Below are 23,061 nucleotides of genomic sequence, written 5' to 3' on the forward strand. Positions count from 1 at the left end.
TCTGTCGGTTCCGGCGGCGGCCTGGGGCCTGCAGCGGGGCGCGGAGCGGAGCGGAAGGTGAGCACGGGTGGACGCTGAGCTACCGGTGCGCCTGGGTAAGCGCGGGTTCCCCCGCCCCTCGGCCCCGTCTAGCTCATCCCCTCAGCACAGCCTCCTACGGCCTCAGTGCCACTCCCGCTTCCCGCCTTGCCCGCTCCGGGGCGACGGGCCTCGTGAGTTCTGCCGGCCCCGCTGAACTGCCCGGGGCAGAGCGCCTTCCATCCCCGGCGGCTGCGGCTTCCCGGGAGCCCGACCTGACAGGCCTAGCCTCCCGCTTCGGCGACTTTCAGGTCTCTTGGTTCACCTCGCGTCCCCCGCTTCCATTGCCAAGCCCGCCTGCGGTGGGGCTGCGCCTAGGCCGTGTGGCAAAGCGAAGTACCGGCGCGCAAAAGAAACCCCCAACCTTCACTCCAAACCCCCACTTTCCCCGCAGCCACCCGCCCAAAATCCTGCGGACGTGGGCCCTTGGCGGCCGCTGTCGGACCAGCAGAACCGAGTTGGACGCGGAGTGTTTTCATTTAGAACAATAATCCTGCTACTTGTCCCCTCTTTCCCGCCGGGGGTGGCCGCGCGGCTGATCCCAGCCTTTTGAGGTGGAATAGTGGAGCTGTTTGTTTCTTTCCCCTCTTAATCTCTTTGCATAATCCACTTCTATCCGATCGCCTCTTCCGCCGGGCTGGTGAGGCCATCGTGCCCCTGAGTAGAGCGGGCGGTGTTGGGGTGTTTGAATGGGGTGTATATAGATCCCTACAAATCTGCAGCTATCCGCTTTGTATCCACGGGTGTTCATTACCTACCCGTGGATAGGCTGTCTGGGTCTAATTTTTACCGCTGCAGATATAAATTGTGTATGTAGGACATCGTGGATTTGCGTGTCTGCATCCGTGGATGTGGATGCTGATATACACAGGTCATTTTTACAGATGCAGCTACCAATTTTATACCAGTGCAGGCCTCTATAGGTATGTTGAACCTGAGAAAGAGTCAGAACGTGAAGCATTCAGAGATTTCATCTTAAATTAGGCCCTGTCTAGAATCATCTCCATCTACTAATGGCAACAAAAGACAAGAAGTTTATGCAGTTCAAACAAGTATCTTTGATAAACATCTTATATGGCTCCCAAATATTTTAAAATTAAACTTGTGTCAATTTCTATGTTGCTTTCTAATTGAGCTCTGATTTCTCCAGCTGTATTGTTTCACTGTTTGTGATACTACTTACTCTGATATTTTGTACTCAGTGCTTCTGTAGGATTTTAAAATATTACCACTGCATAACTTACATTTTTCTCTTGCAGATATTTTCACCACTACTGGATGATGTGTAACAATTTCTTAGCTTTTAGTCCTCTTCCTGGTATTGAAGATTACCTTTAGTAAGTTGGGTGGTCCAGAGCTCTTTCTAGTATTTTCAACATGTAAAAACTTTTTTGCATTTTGGGGAGAAGTCATTCAGAGTCTCTCCCAAAAAGCCCGCTTCAGGGGTAATCTCCAAAAAAGATGGCAGGATTTGGCTCTAGAAATGCCACTTTCTGTGTCATGTCGACCACTTGACAGTGACCCAAAGTGCTGATCGTCCCTCCTTATGGGGTGAACTCCATTACTCTTCTCTCCCAAGGAATGAGGTACGAAACCAAATTGTAGTGTTTGTGTGTGCTTACCAGTTGTTTCTAGCACAATACTACAAAACTATTCCATGAGGGTGGTAGGCAGAAAATGTGACTTAAGAGACATTTGGGTTTTCAAAAGTCATTTAGAAGCATATCTCAATGGGACTAGCACTTCATGCTTGACTATGCTACTACTGTTGTTGGTAAGGTTTGTGTTCCATAGGAGTGTGAAAAAGACAATCCTGAGCAACATAGATTACACTAACAGAAGTGCCAGTGTGGATGTGGTTTTATTATGTTGATGGGAGAGCTCTTCATTAATACAGTTGAGCTGCTGCAAGATCTCTAGTGTAGGCATGACCTAAGTCACTTAAGCACTTCTGAAACTCATTACATATAGTGTAATTGCTCTTGGTTGATACACGTGACTGCCACTTACAGAAAGCAACACCATGTAATACTGCCAGTGCCGGATGAGATAATTTGCCAGAAAAAAGGAGGTCAATATTTTCTAGCATATTACTGACATTTCCATTGCTTATTGGGCTCTTAGAAGACATTTAGAGGGTAAATTACGGAGGTTTATCTTGAAGATTAGTTTGTTTCTCACAGACTTGGACATAAGCTTGATTTTTTGCAGTAAGGAATTTACCTTCTGAGTCTATTTCTGTGTTTTGCCAGTATGCTGAGATAATTAATCTTTAAGCTCTGATCCCTGATTGCAAATTAGCAGAAAACAGATGTAATCAGTTCTTGGATGTTGTCATTTTTAATTTATTTAGGCTGAAGCAAAATGAATGAACATCCTAAAAAGAGGAAGAGGAAGACTTTACATCCTTCACGTTACTCAGGTGAATCTAGAACTTGAACTGTTGGCACTTCGGGTGTCAGTTACTGTAACTTTCCTCAAAATAAATCTCTCATTTCCTGGAAAACTAAAATGCAAGAATTTATGAAGGACTTAAACAAGGAGGCAAATTGAAACATTAATGTGAGTGTACGTTATCCACTTTGAGTGCTCCCCTCTTCAACAATTTAAAAACAGTTCCATATGAGCCAGTTAATACTTTGCTAATCGTTTGGTCTTCTCCATTTCTTCTGTGGCTTTTGGAAAGCTACTGATCTACTGTTTCTCCATCTGTAAACTGGATAAAGCTATAAACATAACCAGATGTTTTGAGGTTTAGGGAAATTACCAAAAATGCTCAATGTGGGTCTAGTGCCACTTTATTTGAAGTCAGGGAATTTAGTGTTGATTTCAGTGGGAGCAGAGTTAGACTAATATTGAGTGATATTTGAAAGCCATTAATGTCTGCACAGTGCTTTGAAAATGGAAATCACTATATAAAAACACGAAATGTTTTTAGTGTCAGACGCCATCCATGGTCTCTTAAATCTGGATTCTAAGAAACAAAGGTGTTGCAACTGAGTGAAATGTGCATGACTTTGAAATGTATGTATTGCTATATCAACTTCTGATTAAAATGCTTTTTTCCTTTTTCTGTCTAGATTCTTCAGGCACAAGCAAATATATTGATAACAGTGGAATCTTTTCTGATCACTGTTACAGTGTCTGTTCTATGAAACAGCCAGACATAAAAATTTTGGAAAACAGAGGTAAGATTACCTTCCTATTATATTATTATTCTCTTTTCCAACAAACACATAGGTGTATCAAAGTTCTTTCCAGAAAGCCTGCAGCATAATGCAAAAAATGCAACAACTTTACTATGTAAGTGTATTTAATTTTTCACTCTTCTAGACTGGAAGCTGTTAAATAATTGAAATTGTTTTTCAGTAAAATATAACATTTTCATAAACTATGGAAATATTGGAGAGCTAGCATTTCCCAGTATTTAGGACAATTAAGAACATAAGAACATAAGAATGGCCATACTGGGTCAGACCAAAGGTCCATCAAGCCCAGCATCCCATCTGCCGACGGTGGCCAATGCCAGGTGCCCCAGAGAAGGAGAACAGAAGACAATGATCAAGTGATTTATCTCCTGCCATCCATCTCCTGCCCCCTTGTTATGAAGGCTAGGGCACCATACTTTATCCCTGGCTAATAGCCATTTATGGACCTAACCTGCAAAAATTTATCAAGCTCTTTTTTAAACCCTAATAGAGTCCTGGCCTTCACAGCCTCCTCGGGCAAGGAGTTCCACAGGTTGACTGTGCGCTGTGTGAAGAAAAATTTCCTTTTATTAGTTTTGAACCTACTACCCATCAATTTCATTTGGTGTCCCCTAGTTCTTGTATTATGGGAAAAGGTAAATAATTTTTCTATATTCACTTTCTCCACACCATTCATGATTTTATATACCTCTATCATATCGCCCCTCAATCGCCTTTTTTCCAAACTGAAAAGTCCCAGTCTCTCTAGCCTCTCCCCATATGGGACCCTTTCCAAGCCCCTAATCATCTTAGTCGCCCTTTTCTGAACCTTTTCTAATGCCAATATATCTTTTTTGAGGTGAGGAGACCACATCTGCACGCAGTACTCGAGATGTGGGCGTACCATAGTTTTATATAGGGGAAGTATGATCTCTTTTGTCTTATTATCGATCCCTTTTTTAATAATTCCTAACATCCTATTTGCCTTACTAACTGCCGCTGCACACTGCGTGGATGTCTTCAGAGAACTATCCACTATAACTCCAAGATCCCTTTCCTGATCTGTCGTAGCTAAATTTGACCCCATCATGTAGTACGTGTAATTTGGGTTATTTTTTCCAACATGCATTACCTTACACTTACCCACATTAAATTTCATTTGCCATTTTGCTGCCCAATCACTCAGTTTGCTGAGATCTTTTTGTAGTTCTTCACAATCCCTTTTGCTTTTGACTGTCCTGAACAACTTGGTGTCATCTGCAAACTTTGCCACCTCACTGCTTACCTCATTTTCTAGATCATTGATGAACAAGTTGAACAGGATCGGTCCCAGGACTGAGCCCTGGGGAACACCACTAGTTACCCCCCTCCATTGTGAAAATTTACCATTTATTCCAACCCTTTGTTTTCTGTCTTTTAACCAATTCCCGATCCATGAAAGGACCTTTCCTCCTATCCCATGACCGCCTAATTTACATAAAAGCCTTTGGTGTGGGACCGTGTCAAAGGCTTTCTGGAAATCTAGGTATATTATGTCCACTGGGTGCCCCTTGTCCGCATGTTTATTAACCCCTTCAAAGAATTCTAATAGATTAGACAGACACGACTTCCCTCTGCAGAAACCATGCTGACTTTTGCCCAACAATTCGTGCTCTTCTATGTGCCTTGCAATTTTACTCTTTACTAGTGTTTCTACTAATTTGCCTGGTACTGATGTTAAACTTATCGGTCTATAATTGCCAGGATCTCCTCTAGAGCCTTTTTTAAATATTGGCGTTATATTGGCAGTCTTCCAGTCATTTGGTACCAAAGTGCATTTAAAGGATAGGTTACAAACCACTGTTAATAACTCCGCAATTTCACATTTGAGTTCTTTCAGAACCCTTGGGTGAATGCCGTCTGGTCCTGGAGACTTGTTACTATTCAGCTTATCAATTAATTCCAAAACCTCCTCTAATGTCACTTCAATCTGAGTGAGTTCCTCAGATTTGTCGCCTAAAAAGGCTGGCTCAGATTTAGGAACCTCTGTAACATCTTCAGCCGTGAAGACTGAAGCAAAGAAATCATTTAATCGCTCCGCAATGGCACTGTCTTCCTTGATCGCTCCTTTTATATCTTTATCATCCAAGGGCCCCACTGCTTTTTTAGCAGGCTTCCTGCTTCTAATGTATTTAAAAAACATTTTCACAATTTTAAAATATTTGTTTAATTATGTCACCATAATGTAAACAAAGGTTGGATTCGGATGGAACAGCATGTTATCTGAAATTTCCTTCAACTGTTTGATTTGGACTTCTAAAGAACACCTTCTTTATACAAGTGCCTACTTTTTATTGTTACTCTTGAATCGTAGAATCATAGAAGAGTAGGACTGGAAGGGACCTCGAGAGGTCATTGAGTCCAGCCCCCTGCCCTCATGGCAGGACCAAGCACTTTCTAGACCATCCCTGAAAGCCATCTATCTAACCTCTTCTTAAATATCTCCAGTGATGGAGCTTCTACCACCTCCCCTGGCAATTCATTCCAGTGTTTGATCACCCTGACAGTTAGGAACTTTTTCCTAAAGTCCAACCTGAACCTCCCCTGCTGCAATTTAAGTCCATTGCCTCTTGTTCTATCCTCAGAGGCTAGGAAGAACAAGTTCCCTCCCTCTGCCGTATGACACCCTTTTAGATACCTGAAAACTGCTATCATGTCCCCCCTCAATCTTCTCTTTTCCAAACTAAACAAACCCAATTCTTCCAGCCTTTCTTCATAGGTCATGTTCTCTAGACCTTTGATCATTCTCATTGCTCTCCTCTGGACCCTCTCCAGTTTCTCCACATCCTTCCTGAACTGAAGTGCCCAGAACTGGACACAATGCTCCAGCTGAGGCCTAACCAGCGCGGAGTAGAGCAGGAGAATGACTTCTCGTGTCTTGTTCACAACACACCTGTTAATGCATCCTAGAATCATGTTTGCTTTTTTTGCAACAGCATCACACTGTTGACTCATATTTAACTTGTGGTCCACTATAACCCCTAGATCCCTTTCTGCTGTACTCATTCCTAGGCAGTCCTTTCCCATTCTGTATGTGTAACACTGATTGTTCCTTCCTAAGTGGAGCACTTTGCATTTGTCCTTATTAAACTTCATGCTGTTTATCTCAGCCCATTTCTCCAGTTTATCCAGATCCTTTTGAATTATGACCCTATCCTCCAAAGAAGTTGCAACCCCTCCCAGCTTGGTATCATCTGCAAACTTAATAAGTGTATTTTATATGTCAATATCTAAATCGTTCATGAAGATATTGAACAGAACTGGTCCTAAAACAGACCCCTGCGGAACCCCACTAGTTATACTTTTCCAGCAGGATTGAAAACCATTAATAAGTACTCTATGGGTACAGCTATCCAGCCAGTTGTTCACCCACCTTATAGTAGCCCCATCTAAGTTGTATTTGCGTAGTTTATTGATAAGTATATTATGTGACACTGTGTCAAATGCTTTACTGAACTCTAGGTATACTTCAGTAAAGTATGAGGTATGGAATGGAGTGGAATGAATGTGAGGATACACTTCAATTCTCTCTTATGCCAATAAAATTACCAATGTTAACCTCCAGAAGTATCGTCATATCATTATAATTAAATTACTGAGAAAAGGAAGGACTGTGCAGTTGAAAGTTATATCATAAATGCTTCTGTACTGGTTTAGAAATTGAAAATGTCCTCTAAAAGCTGTAAAAGATTTTTCAGCATAATTAGCTATAGTTATTTGTTGCTAAAACTTGCTTGCAGACAGAAAAGCTTATCACCTTTTGAATCTGTCGGTCATATCAGTCTGGCCACAAATAATTTATAAAACTCTAGAATAGATCATTTATACATATTCCATACATAAAGAGAAAACTCTGAACTAAATAATTAGAAACTCCATTATCAAACATTTTGCGGAATGATGTGTAGCGTAAAGCAAACAGTTATACCACAATACAGGGAAAGTTATATAAAATTATGTATAAAGGGTATTTAACTCAATAGAGATTACATAGACCACAGCTATGGTGTCCAATATGTTTACTTGCCACATGTGGTGAGTAGGACACTGCTTTGTGGCAAATGCATGCATACCTAATTCATAAGAAATAGTAATTCTTCAGATTTGTTACACATGCTCAAGACAATAAGCACAGACATAATCCGGCGGGCAGCCTGCCAGCCAGTGGGGAACCCCTACGGGCACTGACACCACCAGCACTGAAAGGGAGTATTGCAGAGCATTGCAAGGATGGGGGTATGGTATCACACCTTCCTATGTGTGGTGGCAGCACCACTGTCTGCACGCTAGTCACAGGAAATAGCTGGAGCTCCACCGCTCCCAGCCACTCCAGGGTTACGTGGGGCTCAAAGCCTTTGCGTAATTAGCCTTTCTTTGTTGCAGTGAGTTGTGTTGCCGCAGTTGTGTCTGTGATTATTACATCATCTCACAGTTTCATGTGAATTCGAAGGACAGAAGATATTTATTTTTTTTAATATTATTTAATAAAGTTTTGTAAAATATAGGCTACGTCTACACGTGAACGCTACATAGAAATAGCCTATTTCGATGAATAACGTCTACACGTCCTCCAGGGCTGGTGCCGTCGACGTTGGGCATCACCACATCGAAGTAGGCGCTGCGAAGGAACGTCTACATGCCAAAGTAGCACACATCGAAATAAGGGTGCCAGGAACAGCTGCAGACAGGGTCACAGGGCGGACTAGCGCTTCCGGGGCAACAGCTAGCTGCTCCCTTAAAGGGCCCCTCCCAGACACACTCAGCCTGCACAGCACGCGGTTTGCAGAGCCATAGGCACGCACACCTCGAGTGACTCAGTCATGGACCCCCAGCAGCAGCAGCCAGAGGTCCACCTACCCGCCCCTGTAGGAGCAGTGCTCGCCCTGCTCCATGCCATGCAGGAGGCAGCTGATCACATCCTAGCCACAGAGGAGGAGCTGCCCGCAGGGGAGGAGGAAGCAACCCCCTACCCTGCAGCACCCCGCCCCCCCCCCACCTCACACGCCGCTGGCTGTGGAGCTACCCCACGAGCACCGACTGCTGGGAGCGGCTGGTGCTCGGAGAGTGGAACAATGACCACTGGCTCCAGAACTTTCGCATGAGCCGGCAGACATTTCTGGAGCTATGCCAGTGGCTCACCCCCGCACTGAGGCACCAGGACACCTTCATGCGGCATGCCCTCAGTGTGGAGAAACGGGTTGGCATCGCTGTCTGTAAGCTGGCCACTCCAGACAGCTACCGATCCGTGGGCCAGCAGTTCGGTGTCGGCAAGGCCACTGTCGGGGCTGTCCTCATGGAGGTAAGAGGACCCACAGGGGGAGCGGGAGGCAGCCCTGGGACGGGAGGGGAGCCCTGGCAGGGGAGGGGACGGGAGGGGGGCCCTGGCAGGAGAGGGGAGGGGGGCACTGGCAGGGGAGGGCCCCACATACCCTGCACACCCCTCACTGGTGCTCTCCCATGTGCTTCCCCTGCAGGTCGTCTGCGCCATGAACGCCCTGCTCCTCCACAGGCTCGTGAGGCTTGGGGACCCGGATGACACCATCGCGGGCTTTGCCACCCTGGGCTTCCCCAATTGCTTCGGGGCTCTGGATGGGACCCACATCCCCATCCGCGCCCCGGAACACAGTGGAGGACGCTACCTAAACAGGAAGGGCTACCACTCAGTAGTCCTCCAGGCCTTGGTGGACAGCCGGGGCTGCTTCCTGGACATATATGTGGGCTGGCCTGGCAGCACCCACGACGCCCGGGTATTCCGGAACTCGGGCCTGTGCCGCCGGCTGGAGGCGGGGACCTACATCCCCCAGCGGGAGATCCCTGTGGGGGATGCCACCATGCCCCTCTGCGTCAGCGCAGACGCGTCATACCCCCTCCGGCCCTGGCTCATGCACCCTTACACGGGCCACCTGTCAACCAGCCAGGAGCGCTTCAGCATGCACCTGAACCACGCGCACCAGGTGGTGGAGCGCACATTTGGCTGCCTCAAGGGGTGCTGGAGGTGTCTCCTCACCCACCTTGATGTGGGCCCCACCAACATCCCCCAGATTGTGGGCGCGTGCAGCACCCTCCACAACCTCGTCGAGAGCAAGGGGGAGGCCTTCTTTCAGGGCTGGGCTGTGGAGGTCTGCAGGGCCGATGTGCAGCCACCCGCTGCCCCCCGTTGCCAGGTGGACCCCGAAGGGACCCGGGTCCGGGAGACCCTGCGGCCCAGTTCGACAAGGCCGCGGGGTGAACGCTGGCAGGCCCCCCACTGCACCCCCCCATCCTCAACAACACTCCCTGCCCCTACGCCCACACCACAGAGCACCCCCTCCACTTTTCTTGTAAATAAAAATACATGTTTTTTGTCAAACCAGAATATATATGTTGAACTCATTATTATATCGTAACTATGTACAGCCAAAATAAATATATATATACGTATTATAAGATGAAAGGATAAAAAAAATGGAAGACAAGGAAGGGGAGAACTATTTACATGGGAGGGCAGGTATCATCATAACATAACAGAACAGGGGTCTAATACAAACTATTTACAAAAGATAGGTGAAGGGGATATATACAAAGTGGGGGGGGCACGTCCTGGGCCCCACACCCCCTAATGTCCAGCGCTGGGGTGGGCGGCCGCGACCCGCGCCTCAGCCGCAGCCCACGCCGGGGCTGGCTGGGGGCCGGGCGGACCGGGAGATAAGGCCAGCGGGTGTCAGCTGGCCCCAGGTCCCCCTCGGCAGAAGGGCCCTCGGTGGCGGACGGCAGTGCGACGGCGGGTGGAGCAGCGGATGGAGCAGGCAGGGCGGGCGGAGCGGCGGATGGCGCGGCATGGGGGGCCAGGTAGTCTGCGATGTGCTCAAATGTGCGCATAAAGGCCCCCTATGCCTCCTGGTGCCAGGCCAGTGCCCACTCCTGGAGTTGGAGGCACTGCTTGGAGACCTCCAGCTGCCAACGGAGGATGGCCAGCAGCTGGGGGTCCGTCACCGTCCTCAGATGGTGCTGGCTCCACCGTCGTCCCTGCCCTGGGGCCGGTCGGTGCTCCACCGAGGGGCTGGCCTGGAGTGATGGCCCCGGTGGGCTCTCCGGGACCACTGACACCTCACCGGCGCTCTCCGGTCCTTCCGATGGTGCAGCTGCGGAACACGGGGGGAAGAAGAGTAGAGACAGCCGTTAGTGTGGCCCCTGAGCTGTCCCCCCACCCCTCTGCTGCTGGTTTCCCATCCCCGTGAGATGCTGCTGCTGATGATGATGATGGGTGTCCCACCCCCTCCCCCCGGGGGACCCTAGGTTCCGCTCCCCCCATCCCCAGGGATGGGGCATGTCACTGTCGTGCTGGAGGGACAGGGGCTGATGCACTCTTCTGAGGGACATGCCACTGCTGTCCTTGGGGCCATGGTCATCTGGGCATGTGGAGGGCCTTGGTCATATCTGTTACCCCCGCCCCTCAGCCCCGGGGGTGTGCACCGGGGGGTACATACCTGATGGTCTGCTCCCATGGTCCAGGGACACCCGGTGGGTGGACGCCCTGCTGGAGCTCCGTGATGGCAGCACAATCCAGAGCCCTGCGTTGCTGGAGGAGGACTCCCCCTCCTCCTCCTCCGGTGCCCCAGGGGTGGGCTCCTGGGGGGGCCCCCAGGGTGCGGGGCTTACCTCCGGGGCGGACTCCGCCTCTGGGGCCTGCTGGGGTTCGTCGGCCGAGGTATCAAGAGTGGCCGGAGGGGAGGATGTGTGCCGGGGGCCCAGGATGGCCCTGAGCTCCCTGTAAAAGGGGCAGGTGACGGGGGCGGCCCCAGATCGGCCGGCTGCATCTCGGGCCCGGGCATAACCCTGCCGCAGCTCCTTCACCTTACTCCTGACGTGGTCAGGAGTGTGGGCAGGGTGACCCCGGGCAGCCAGGCTCTCAGCCTCTTGCTCCCCATTACCTGGAGCACCTCCTCCTCACTCCAGAGCCCCAGCAGGTCCTGAAGCTCGGCCTCCGTCCAGGAGGGGCCCTGCTGCCGCTTCCCAGCCTGGCTGCCGGTCTGGGAGCCCTGGCTCCCCTTGCGGGGGGGTGCCCTGGGGGCGCTTAGGGGGCTGGGGGGCGGCCATCGCAGCAGTGGGGGGTTGTTGTGGCTGCAGAGGAGCATGCAGGCTGGCCGCGTGGCTGGGCTGCCGCCTGCACGTGTTCTCAGCTTCCTGCACAGGAAGGCAGGGGACGGGGACCTTTAAGGGGCCGTTGCACGTGGCGACCATTGAGCTTAGGGGCTGGAGAGAGCAGCTCTCCAGCAGCTCTCCAGCAGCTCTCCTTGGCTGATGGCCGCCATGGCGGACCCCGCTATTTCGATGTTGCAGGATGCGCAACGGCTACACGTTCCCTACTTCGACGATGAACGTCGAAGTAGGGCGCTATTCCCATCTCCTGATGGGGATAGCGACTTTGACATCTCGCCGCCTTACGTCGATGTCAACTTCGAAATAGCGCCCGCCACATGTAGCCGTGATGGGCGCTATTTCGAAGTTGGCGCAGCTACTTCGAAGTAGCCAACACGTATAGACGTGGCTATAATGTGGCAAATATTAAGGTTTTATATAATATAATGTGGCAAATATGGAAAGACGACAACCACATATGTGGCAAGCTTTGAATTTCTGTTGGACACATCTACTGTGACAGTATAAAGTATTTAAAAATTCAACTTGCTTTGTACCCAGCTATTTTAGAATGTGTTTTTATCAGATGACAATAGATACCTTATTAGAGAGAGAATTAATTTTGTCCTTTTTAAGGGAAGTCAGGTGTGCTGTTTTTACCTTCTGGGGAGAAGGCTGAGCACCCGCTCTATTGCGATTAAGAAACGTGAAATGTAAATGCAGGTTAAACATCATCAGGAATTTAAAAATGGTTTTTATATATCTGTTTTTCTTCTTTGAAGTATGCTTGCCATCAAAATTCAATTTTCAAACCTAGAGGACTGTATTTCCATTATTTGACAATACGAACCCTGGATGCAGTCATATTATTTTTGAACATTAAAAACAGATGCATATCCTCCTGTAGAATATAAATCAAAATTAAAGGAAGTGCTCAGGATTGACATAGCTGATTGTAGCTGTCCTTCACCTGAATATGAGGAAGCAGCCTCCAGAGACTATCAGGTCCCAGTACAATATGCTCTATCTTGATTTCAGTGGCTTTACATTAGAATCTGGGCAAAGCATTACATGTCTGGCTGTCTGTCCAAATGGAAGATGAAGGCCATAATGTTTTGGTGCATATTATTGTAGATTTTGTTGTTGATTGTAGAATTTGGTGAATTATATTGTGATCACTGTGCCATGATATCTGAGGTTATTTCAAAGAAATTTTTAGAGAATATTGGGATATTGAAAAATAAAGTCAGACTTGCTTTATGCTTGTAGGTAAATTCCATACTCCTGCACAAACCCCGGATACTGATGATGATGGCAGCCCAGTGCATGCTGGGACGTCACATTGGAGTGGGGCACAGTTGAATGTGATGGGGTTGCAATTTACAGACCCAAAAAAGAAAGGTAATTGTAAAGGTATATTTGCAGAAATCATGCATGCTTGGGTTTTGAAAAAACTTTCTTTGAAGTTGGGGAAATATTTCTGTTGTGTTAACTATGAGAGAATATATTGATTGTGAAGAAAAATTGTAGAGCGATATAAACATGTAAGGGTATTTCATTTAGCTGGTTTGCTTATTAAAAGGAAGTTTGATGTCAGTAGCGTGAGGAAAATAATAGTTCTTCTGTGAACTACTACAGGCAATGAAAAGTAATGTGTTGACCCATCTGCAACACAGAAGATTTTTTAACCATGCCTGGTATCTTCTATTTTCTCTTGTAGAGAAAGGTGCTAATAATGGAGTTTTTAGAGACATGTGTGAGTCACCTGTATTTGGTGACAGTCCAATTGACGAGGAGAAACCCATAGACATTCAAACCATAGAAATTTCGACTACAGAAGTTAATGCTGTGGAAGTTCATGATATAGAGACGCAGACGGTTTCACCTGAAAAGCTAGAAGCTGAAGACGTTGAGGAAATACCTGTTGAAAGCTGTAAGCTTTTTGAGAAGAGCCAGGCTTTGAATATCACTGCTCAGCAGAAGTGGCCTTTGCTGAGAGCCAACAGTAGTGGCCTGTATAAGTGTGAGTTGTGTGAGTTTAATAGCAAATACTTCTCTGATTTAAAGCAGCATATGATCCTGAAACATAAGACATGTACAGATACCAATGTCTGCAGAGTGTGTAAAGAAAGCTTCTCCAGCAAAGTTCTGCTGATTGAACACGTAAAAATACACGAGGAAGATCCCTACATCTGTAAATACTGTGACTACAAAACAGTGATATTTGAGAACCTCAGTCAGCACATAGCGGATACTCATTTCAATGACCATCTTTATTGGTGTGAGCAGTGTGACGTGCAGTTCTCCTCAAGCAGCGAGCTGTACCTGCACTTCCAGGAACACAGCTGTGATGAACAGTATCTGTGTCAGTTTTGTGAGCATGAAACTAGTGATCCAGAAGACTTGCATAGCCATGTGGTGAATGAGCATGCATGTAGATTAATAGAGCTGAGTGATAGCTATAGCAACAAGGAGCGTGGACAGTACAGCTTGATAAATAAAATTAGCTTTGACAAATGTAAGAACTTCTTTGTATGTCAAGTGTGTGGCTTTAGGAGTAGGCTGCATACAAATGTCAACAGACATGTCGCTATTGAACACACCAAAATATTCCCCCACGTTTGTGATGACTGTGGGAAAGGCTTTTCAGGTATGTTGGAATATTGCAAGCATTTAAATTCTCATTTATCTGCAGGGATTTATTTGTGTCAGTATTGTGAGTATTCAACAGGACAGATTGAAGACCTTAAAACTCATTTGGATTTCAGGCATTCAGCAGACTTGCCTCATAAATGTACCAATTGTTTAATGAGATTTGGAAATGAAAAAGATCTTATAAGTCACCTTCAGATACATGAGACAACTTGATGTTTTTTTCTGTAGTCAATTTATTAGAATTGAAATGTATTTTCCAATGTGTCATCATAAGGTAATATTAAATAGTTGTAATAGAGACTTTACAGTGAATAATTGTAATGCCAGTTTTTTTTTTTCAAATCAACAAGCTACATTTCATGATTGGTGTATTTGTTTTGGGGAATTTCTTGGCTTTACAGTGTGGATGGTTATGGAACAACTATATTTAAAAAGTCATGCAAGAGTTGCATGTTATAGTAGCCATTTTAAAGGTTATTCCACCTGATAACAGATTGTGGTATGTGTGAAGAACAGGAAGGCTCCTCTTTCTATTTAAGAAAAATGGAAGAGAAAACAAAATTCTATTTTCACTCATTTAAATATGTGCTTAATTTACTTCTGTATTTTGGCAAACATGGCTCTCTGTCCTCTCTTGGATTTCCCATCTTACATCAATCTTTGCAGCAGCTAAGTGAGTATTCTTGTTCTCAGTAAAGTTTGCTAGGCTACTGAAGATGTACATGCTCTACAAAGTTCTATCTCTGCAGGTACCATCCAGGACTTAACCTTCAAAAACCTCCAAACTCAATATTCCTCCGTCCATAATGCCAGGCTTTCCCATTTGCCTTCCATGGCAGGTTCCTAAGTTTGTCTTCTCTTTGCCAGTGTTCTTGTCCTAGCCCCAAATTCACACTCTGCTTTTCTTTCTCAGTCAACTGTGTGGTCTCAGCTTCATTTTTAGCTCTGGAATTGTCCATAGCCATCCCTTTCCCCTAACCAAGCATCACATTTTCTCCGCATCTACTACAGACCTCCAGTGCCCAGTCCCAGCTTTCTATTCTTCATGATGCATCCGTTTGAAAAGTGTCACCTGTGGAGATTAAATCACATTCTAAGGCATAGTGAAAAAGGAAGCTGTTTAGGTATCCACCTAAGCATATAACCAAAGGAATATTTTGTTTGGAGGCTCTGTGGTGTTAATTGTTACTGCCATGGAATATGCCATTGATTTCAGTAAGAGCAAGACTGAGCCATAGATTTGTAGTTAGATTTACAATGTTGATAGGCTTGAGGGAAAATACTCTAATTCTGGAAGTTCTATAATTCCTTGACTATGTATGTATCTGAATCTTTAATATAGTACATTATAAATACAGCCATTTTGAAAACTTGTCACAAACCTTTTCAGATTGCACACTGCCATCCTCATATTCTCTTCCTTAGAAAGTAAATTCTCATTCCTTGAGTCCATAGTGTCATTTCTGACTGACCAATATTTAAACTTAGCATTAGAGAATATTGAGCTTCGACTGTAAAAGCTAAGGTAAAATAGCGAGCAACTAAGTGGTAGAGTTTACATTTCTCACTATAAATCGTAATGTAAGAAATTGTGCGATGTAAGCTTTGTACAAGTACAATCCATGTGTTAACTACTTCTCTGCAGTGATAAGGATGAGATGCCTATTACTAGTTCTTTACAAAGTTGTGCAAGATATGCTGAATTCATATGGTTAAAAGATAAAATTTGGCCCTCTTCAACCTACAGAAGTTTTGTCTCAAATACATGATATTCTAGAAATATTTTTAGAAGTCTTACTTAAGCTAGGTAGTATACACAATGCCTTAAAAAAAGCAAACACCGGCTATCTATTCAGAAGGTACATTTGTGTGTTTAGACACTAAATTCACATTCAGAGCTAGTTAGCATGATTTATTTTATATAAACGTGATTAGGTACCCTGGAGAAAAAATAAGTACTACACAACAAGTATTCCCTTATGTTTGGGTTTTGCGTACAACTTATATTCTTACATCCATAATAAATTTCCCTTTATATACTGTTGTTTCAAGTATAAATTACAGTTCAGTTTTTTTTCAATATCTTATTAGTGGCAGGGAGATAGGATGCCTAAAAGTAAAGCGTTGGGTAACTTGATTACAGATAGACCTCCGACTTACGCGGAGGTTGCATTCCTGCACAACTCCATGTAAGTCAAATTTTGTGTTCAAGGGAGCCAAGAAAGCGACCAGAGGTTTCCCTGCTCCTGAGAGTGGTTTCTCCTGAAGGGGAATGCTAGACCTGGAACTATTTTGTTATGACAAGATAGTTATGCATTAAAAGGGAACTGTGTGGTACCTTTTTGAAGGAAGATTGTAAGTGATTTTAGTATTCTTATGAAACCTGGTAGCTTAGTGGTTCTGGAGACTGATGCTCACATGGTCTCACAGTTTATCTCAATTCTTGTCAAGAGAAACCATCTCAAAGAGTGAGTATACACCCCCATTAATCTTGGGTGTCTTTGAGAGTGTCAGATGCAGTTGTGATTTTTTTTTAATGTAATCATCTGTCTACTGGAGCAAAACCTCCAGGATGTGTTTGTGTCTGTGAATAAACCAAACCAAAGCATTCAAAAATCCTCAGTTTAGCTCCAAAAATTGAGATTGGCTAAAAAATATATATATAACAGGTTCTTATCCCTCTGCTTCTGGTAACACACAAGTTATGTATTCCAATTCCTCATCCATGAGGGACAGAAACTTGTTTTTAAAATGAAAGCTCATAACCCCAAGACCGGGGCTTTAAGAAGAACACATTATTACAAGACTCTCAATAAAAAAAAATACTTGTGTTGGAACACTGGAAACGGTATACGCTCTGAATGAACAGTGTCAGTGCTTTTGTTTGCATTACACACTGAGGTGATCTATAAAACATAAAGACTATCAATATACTTGAGTCCCTTGAGAAGATTGTTATTGGTATTTGTCATTCATGTGTATGGTTGATTTTGTTTAAATTATAACTGGCACTACTGTTGATAGTATGTAAAATTCCAAAGGGGTGGCTTGTTTTACAGATTTTAGCATAGTTCCTTTTAGCTAATTCTCTAAGATTTCAAGAACTGAGAGTTTGGAAGACTATAGAGTGGGTAGAATGAAATCAGAACAGCACAAAATCCATGATATCTAGATGAAGACTTCTAGTTGAGGCAGAGTTTCTAAGTCAGTTTGAAAGATGGAGAATGGCAGTTTTAAAGGGATTAGCATCCTGTTAGTAGGACAGATACAGAACAAATGAATCCAGTATGCTAAGAAAGATGCACAGTGATGTAATTTTTTTGAAAATAATTTATATTTGTTGGATGGTATTACTTAAGTATTAAAAACTGAGGCACAGTTTACATAAAGAAAGGATTGCTGATACAAATGTACCATTCCAGCCATACTGGTAAATTTTCTTAGTGTTGATGCAGGTTATACAAGTAAAAGAGTGCTTTTGTTGGAACTGGAATTGCTTTATACCAGTTTCATGCACAATAAAGGTATACTGAGAAAAGCATTCCAGTTATAAAAGAAAGTTCTGACAGTTTTTGGTTGGCTTATGAACATTTATTTTTGTTTAGAAATTATGTCCTACAGGTATTTTAAATTCAGGTTTCAGTCTTCTAAGAACTGTAAGAAATAACAAAGCTAAATTTCAGTTATTGAAAATGCATGAGTGAACCATTGACAGTTAAGTCATTTTGCTTTTTACTTTATATGATGGAAAAAAAAAAGATGTGTAATACCATAGCACCTATGAGCTCTAGTCACGAACTAGTGCCCCACTGTGCTAGGTACTTTGGGAGGAAAACAAAAACAAAAAAAAATTATGGTCTCTGATTCCAAAGAGTTTACAATCCAAGTACAGTAAACCCTCAATATGCTCAATTTCAAGTTGTGCTTAACTTGCATTAACGCAAGTTAAGCACAACTCAAAATCCCACAGCCCTGGTTTGGCTGTGCAGCCCCTGCATGGTCCCAGGTCAAACCACCTTGGCCCAGCTCACCACCACTGCATGTGGCTCCAGCTCAACTCCATTCCCTTACCTCCCCACCCCAGGCTAAACCCACTGCCATTCTTAACCTTCCCCAACTGCCTCCCCAACCCGACGACTTACTTTCAAAAGGACCTCCAGGTGCTCCTGCTGCTTCTCTGGCTGTAGAACGTGTGTTCTGCCAGGGGAACAAAACACCTCTTCAACTTGCACAAAATTCAAGTTACGCAAGGGTGTGTGGGAACACAACCTTTGCATAACTTGAGGGACTGCTGTATTAATCAAGGGACAAAAAGTGGATACAGGCAGGCATACTGGGGAGTACAAAGACTCATTGAGACAATATTAGTTGATAATATAGATAGAGCCCTACCAAATTCATGGCTGTGAAAAACGCATCATGTACTGTGAAATCTAATCTTTTGTGTAATTTTACCTTATACTATAAAGATTTCATTAGGGACACCAGCGTTTCTCAAACTTGGGGGTCCCAACCCAAAGGGAATTGTAGAGGTCACAACATTACTGGAAGGGAGGGTCACAGTATTGCCACACTTACTTCAGCACTGCCTTCAAAGTTGGGTGGCCAAAGAGCAGCAGCTACTGGTTAGACTCACAGCTCTGAAGGCAGCACTGCACAAACAGTAGTGCAGAAGTAAGGGTGGCAATACAATACCATGGACATATGAACAAGATCCTTCATATAGTAGAGAAAAGCAGCACAAGAACCAATTGCTAGAAGCTGAAGCCAGATATATTTAAATTAGAGCTTACACATTTTAATATATACAATAAACTCTTCTTCATATCCAGCAGCCCTGGGATGGGGAGGTTGCTGGATAGTCAAATATTCTGGGTAATAGAGTGGTATACCTAGCGATGCATAACACTAAAGAAAAGCAAGATTAGATATTAAGAAACAAATTACAATGGGTGCAGAATACTTTATTTTACAAGAGTAGTGTTGTATGCTGTAAACTTATACTGTACTTGCTGTATTTACTTGTATTTATTTTCACTGTACTGTACTTAAGGAAAACAACTAAAATTCACTTATGGTTAAAATGCCAGTTATATGGGAGTCCTGGATAATAGAATGTCAGATATGAAAGAGTGTACTATAACAAACAGTCCTGTAGCACCTTAAAGGCTAACAAATTTATTAGGTAATGATGAGACAGTGGTTAATGATTCAAACAAATTACAAAGAGAAGTGGTGGATTTGCCACCTTCTTGATATCATCAGGTGATTTTTGTGAAGATACGCTTTATTCAGACAAGAGGGTCTCAGTTCAATGGCTTGTGAGATATACATGACCAGATTAGATCTCCTAATGATCTCTTCTAGCCTTAAACTTAATGTTACCAGCTCCCATAATTTCTTCATGTAAAATGATTTCTTCTGTGTCTAGACCCAATGGCATGATGACACCAGAAGGTCCAGTTTGCTCCTGGAGTTGATTTCTGCCTGTGGGAAGCCCTTTCTGGTGGTCTTCACCAATCCCCATTTGTCTGCCTCCTCGGGTAGTCAAGAAGACGTTCCCCAAGGAATGGAGGGGAGAGGGAACCCAGTATCTCTCGAGCAGGGTAGCTGTGTTCTCTTTCTTTGCAGTCTCAGCTTCATGAGCAAGGAGTCACTCCATGCTCTCCATCTCTGCAGTGCTAGGCCTGGGAAATAGGGAGGGAGATGACAAACTAATGGAAGCTATGCACAAACTTTAAAAGCCTGTGAAGAGAAAGGAGAGGAGACTACTGCAGCTGTTGTCCAGGTGTTGGCTGGCACCTGGGGGGGGTTGGGGTAGGAGGTAGAGGGGAGAAAGAACAATTAAATCTTGCAAGAGATCAGACTGTGGCAGAATTTACATTTAGGATTGCATAATTAATTGCTTAGCAATACTGAGACATAGGGAAGAGAAGCAAATTAATCAATGTTTGAAAAGAAGCTGGAAGCTTTCCCATCTCAGACAACCAATGAGTGCCAAAACTGCTTGGCTCGATACATTTGAAAAAGGTGGCAACACTGTCACATAAATTCAGCATGGTCAGAGAGAGCTGAAAAATATCAGAAGACTGACCAGACATTACAATTTGATAAAAATAAAAATCCCATGTATGACTGAGTTTGGAATTTGTGGGGCAGGCAATACTGAGGTAATGCAGATAGGATTTGCCAGGCATTTAGTTTGTGACTGGAACGCCTGCTTGAAAAAGGACACCAATGTTTTTGGTGAGCAGAGTGTAATACTGGGTGTAATACTGGCTCCAAGTTGTTCCTGGAATGGCCAGCATTTCCAACTTCTAGGCACTGGGCCAGGGAGACTCCCCACAATGCCTCTGTCAAAAGTGTCGGTTCTAGAGCTCTGGACCAGCATGCACAGCTCCTTGCCCTGGGAACTGCACAGGAAAGTCACTTCCAGGAGCAGCCTGAGGTAAGTGTTGCATGGAGTCCACAGCCTCCTGCAGCTCAGCCTGATGAAGATGATGGTTGAGAGCAATGGAGGGAGGAGGGATTGAGCTGGGGTGGGGCTCTCAAAAGGGGTCCTACAGGGACATGACAAAGCTGTTGGGTGCAGTTAGGAAATTGGCATCCCCACCTAGCATCTTGAATCAGTTTTTTTTTTTTTTTTTTTGTGGGACAGAATGGCCTAAACTGGGCCTGGCCTGCTGCCTTTGGCAGGGAATGTTCACCAGGATCTGGTCATCAACAGGTTGCTTGTTGTGTGAAGCCCTGAGTGAGGGATTGAATTTGGTCCCTTCACCACAACTACGCTCCCATAGGGCAGGGGCGAGGTAGGGGTGGTGGCTGGACAACAGTATGTTAAAAGCCACAGGGGGAGAGCTAGGGTGATGAGCAAGACTCACCTGTGAGGATGGATAGTAACAGAGAGAAAGCCGTGCTAGTCTATACACTATCAAAACAAAAAGCAGTCAAGTAGCACTTTAAAGACTAGCAAAATAGTTTATTAGGTGAGCTTTCGTGGGACAGACCCACTTCTTCAGACTTCTGGCTATGGTCTGAAGAAGTGGGTCTGTCCCACGAAAGCTCACCTAATAAACTATTTTGCTAGTCTTTAAAGTGCTACTTGACTGCTTTTTGTTTTGACTGTGAGGATGGAGTGACACAGCCCAGGTACCATCAGCTGATGTTGAGGGGGGAAAAAGCGTTATGGTGCTAAAAGCTCCCTCACCAGGGAAGCTGGCGGGGGCTAAGTAGCCTCCATTTTAAATACGGAAGGGAACCTCCATCGCCTCCTGTGACCCTTAGTAAAGATGGCGCTGGAGTCGAAATTTCGCGGCGGTGGGCCTTTTCTGTGCCCTTAGCAAAGATGGCGACAACCTGGTCGCACATATTGTTCGTTTACGAGGCGGTTTGCCTTCAGTAAAGATGGCGACTGCCCTCGGTACCGTTTCCGGTCAGCCTACGTCTGCCCCCACTAAAGATGGCAACCTTGCCTGCGACTGTGGGGTATACTAAGGGCAGAGGAAGCGGAAGTGAACTCCACCCCCTATTTTCCCCCGCCCCCCCGTGGACGGGGTGAAGGGGAAGGAGGTGCGGTGGACTCAGCTGCCGCGTGGAGCGGCTGCTGGGTAACGAGGACGTGAAAGAGGCTGGGGCCCTGTAAGTGAGCCCGAGGAAGTAGGAGGTGGCGGGGCCGCGGGGCAGCGTGAGTCTGGGAGCGGCTGTAGCCAGCCACCAGGCCGCATGCGAACCGCCGGCGAGCCTATGGGGGCTGCACCTTAGGCGACCCCTCCACCCACTGGTCGTTTTCCTGCGTGGGAGGACCCCCTTGAGTCCCGTCCCGTCCCGTCCCCCGCCTTTCTCTTCTTTCCCGGGCTTGGGGGTGGCTGTAGTTTGTCATTTCTTTTGCTGCTAGATTAGAACGTTTAAAAGACGGTAACGCCAGTTTGACCTATCACTGAAGAAGGTGTATGTATGTTTAAAACTCCATTGACTGGGAACTTAATGTGAGAGTTTCAGTCATTTGGGCATAATTTCTCTTGCAGCTGCACAATGGCAGAAACTACTGCCTCCCCCCTGAAACACTTTGTGCTGGCTAAAAAGACAATTACTGCTATATTTAACCAACTGCTGGACTATGTCACTGAAGGAGCAACTTTTGTTGAAGGTTAGTTTTCATCTTTGGGGCGGGGATCTTCCATCTTTGTACATGTATAGAATTTAGCACATTTGGTCCCTGAGCCTTATGGAGTCTCTGGATATTAGAATAATACATAGATTAGTTTCAGAGGAGTAGCCTATAAATTCAGTCCCTTCTCTAGACAAGAGGGTCCCCACTCATGCATCTGTCTTAAGGGACAATGGCTAATATCAGGAACTGTTTGATGACATATTAAATAACATTGTGCTGATCCGTACCTAATGCTTTAGAATAGGGGTAGGCAATTCCTAGCATGGGTGCCAAAAGTGACATGCAAGCCAATTTTCATCAGCACACAAGACAGGAGCTCAGCCCTGCCCCTCTCCCATGCAGCAGGGAGCTTGCTCAGAGCCACTCTGCCACTACAGTAATAAAAGACCAGCCAAGGCTACCAACTACCACCTAAATGGTAAAACTCTGCATCTTTATTTATTAATGAAATGGTTGTAAATTGGACTATTAGTGACATTTAAAAACTCTCTCTGGCATTGGGACCATACGTAGGTGTCAAAAGGTCGAATTTCCACACACTGCCTCAGAAAGGTTGCTGACCCCTACCTTAGAAAATAAATTGGTCTCATTATTCCATTTGGAATTATTTTGTCTTTTTTTTATAGTAACATACAGGAATCCAGAACTTGAATATGTAGCAACTGAAGATGAACTGGTGAAAATTCAGGCATATAAAAACAAATTGGCAGTCATTGGAGAGGTGCTTTCCCGGAGACAAATGAAAGTTGCTTTTTTTGGCAGGTGATGAACTTTATTACCAAAATAAATTAGATTTTCTCTTCCGCAGTTTAG

General features: G+C 45.1%; 2 protein-coding genes across 7 annotated transcripts in view; both read left to right on the top strand.

The window, feature by feature from the left end:
- Positions 1-14,379, top strand: ZNF639 (zinc finger protein 639). Of its 5 annotated transcripts, none has more exons than XM_075004337.1 (6): positions 1-57; positions 1,338-1,664; positions 2,432-2,500; positions 3,159-3,266; positions 12,693-12,824; positions 13,144-14,379. In XM_075004337.1, the coding sequence occupies exons 3-6, from the start codon at positions 2,443-2,445 to the stop codon at positions 14,289-14,291; spliced, it is 1,446 nt and encodes a 481-aa protein (XP_074860438.1). In that variant the 5' UTR covers positions 1-57; positions 1,338-1,664; positions 2,432-2,442; the 3' UTR covers positions 14,292-14,379. The 5 variants fall into 5 exon arrangements, with proteins under 5 accessions (XP_074860438.1, XP_074860441.1, XP_074860437.1 ...); XM_075004340.1 differs by having other exon boundaries at positions 17-57; positions 1,338-1,415; XM_075004336.1 differs by having other exon boundaries at positions 22-95.
- A 7,200-nt stretch (positions 14,380-21,579) lies between these two features.
- The window catches only part of MFN1 (mitofusin 1), a 52,644-nt gene continuing 51,162 nt past the window's right edge, over positions 21,580-23,061 (top strand). For both annotated transcript variants that reach the window (XM_075003644.1, XM_075003643.1), the window contains exons 1-3: positions 21,580-21,716; positions 22,103-22,224; positions 22,875-23,010. In XM_075003644.1, coding sequence (XP_074859745.1) covers positions 22,110-22,224; positions 22,875-23,010 — 251 coding nt within the window. In that variant the 5' untranslated portion in view covers positions 21,580-21,716; positions 22,103-22,109. The remainder of the gene's footprint in view (positions 21,717-22,102; positions 22,225-22,874; positions 23,011-23,061) is intronic.

Source organism: Carettochelys insculpta, chromosome 10 (assembly GCF_033958435.1).
Source record: "Carettochelys insculpta isolate YL-2023 chromosome 10, ASM3395843v1, whole genome shotgun sequence".
NCBI classification, from domain to species: Eukaryota; Metazoa; Chordata; order Testudines; family Carettochelyidae; genus Carettochelys; species Carettochelys insculpta.

Excerpts from the sequence above, each read along its gene's own strand:
- ZNF639 (XM_075004337.1), top strand. The coding sequence starts at position 2,443 with ATGAATGAACATCCTAAAAAGAGGAAGAGGAAGACTTTACATCCTTCA. Across the intron at positions 2,501-3,158 it reads ACATCCTTCACGTTACTCAG|ATTCTTCAGGCACAAGCAAA; the intron begins GTGAATCTAGAA and ends TTTTCTGTCTAG. Across the intron at positions 3,267-12,692 it reads AAAAATTTTGGAAAACAGAG|GTAAATTCCATACTCCTGCA; the intron begins GTAAGATTACCT and ends TTATGCTTGTAG.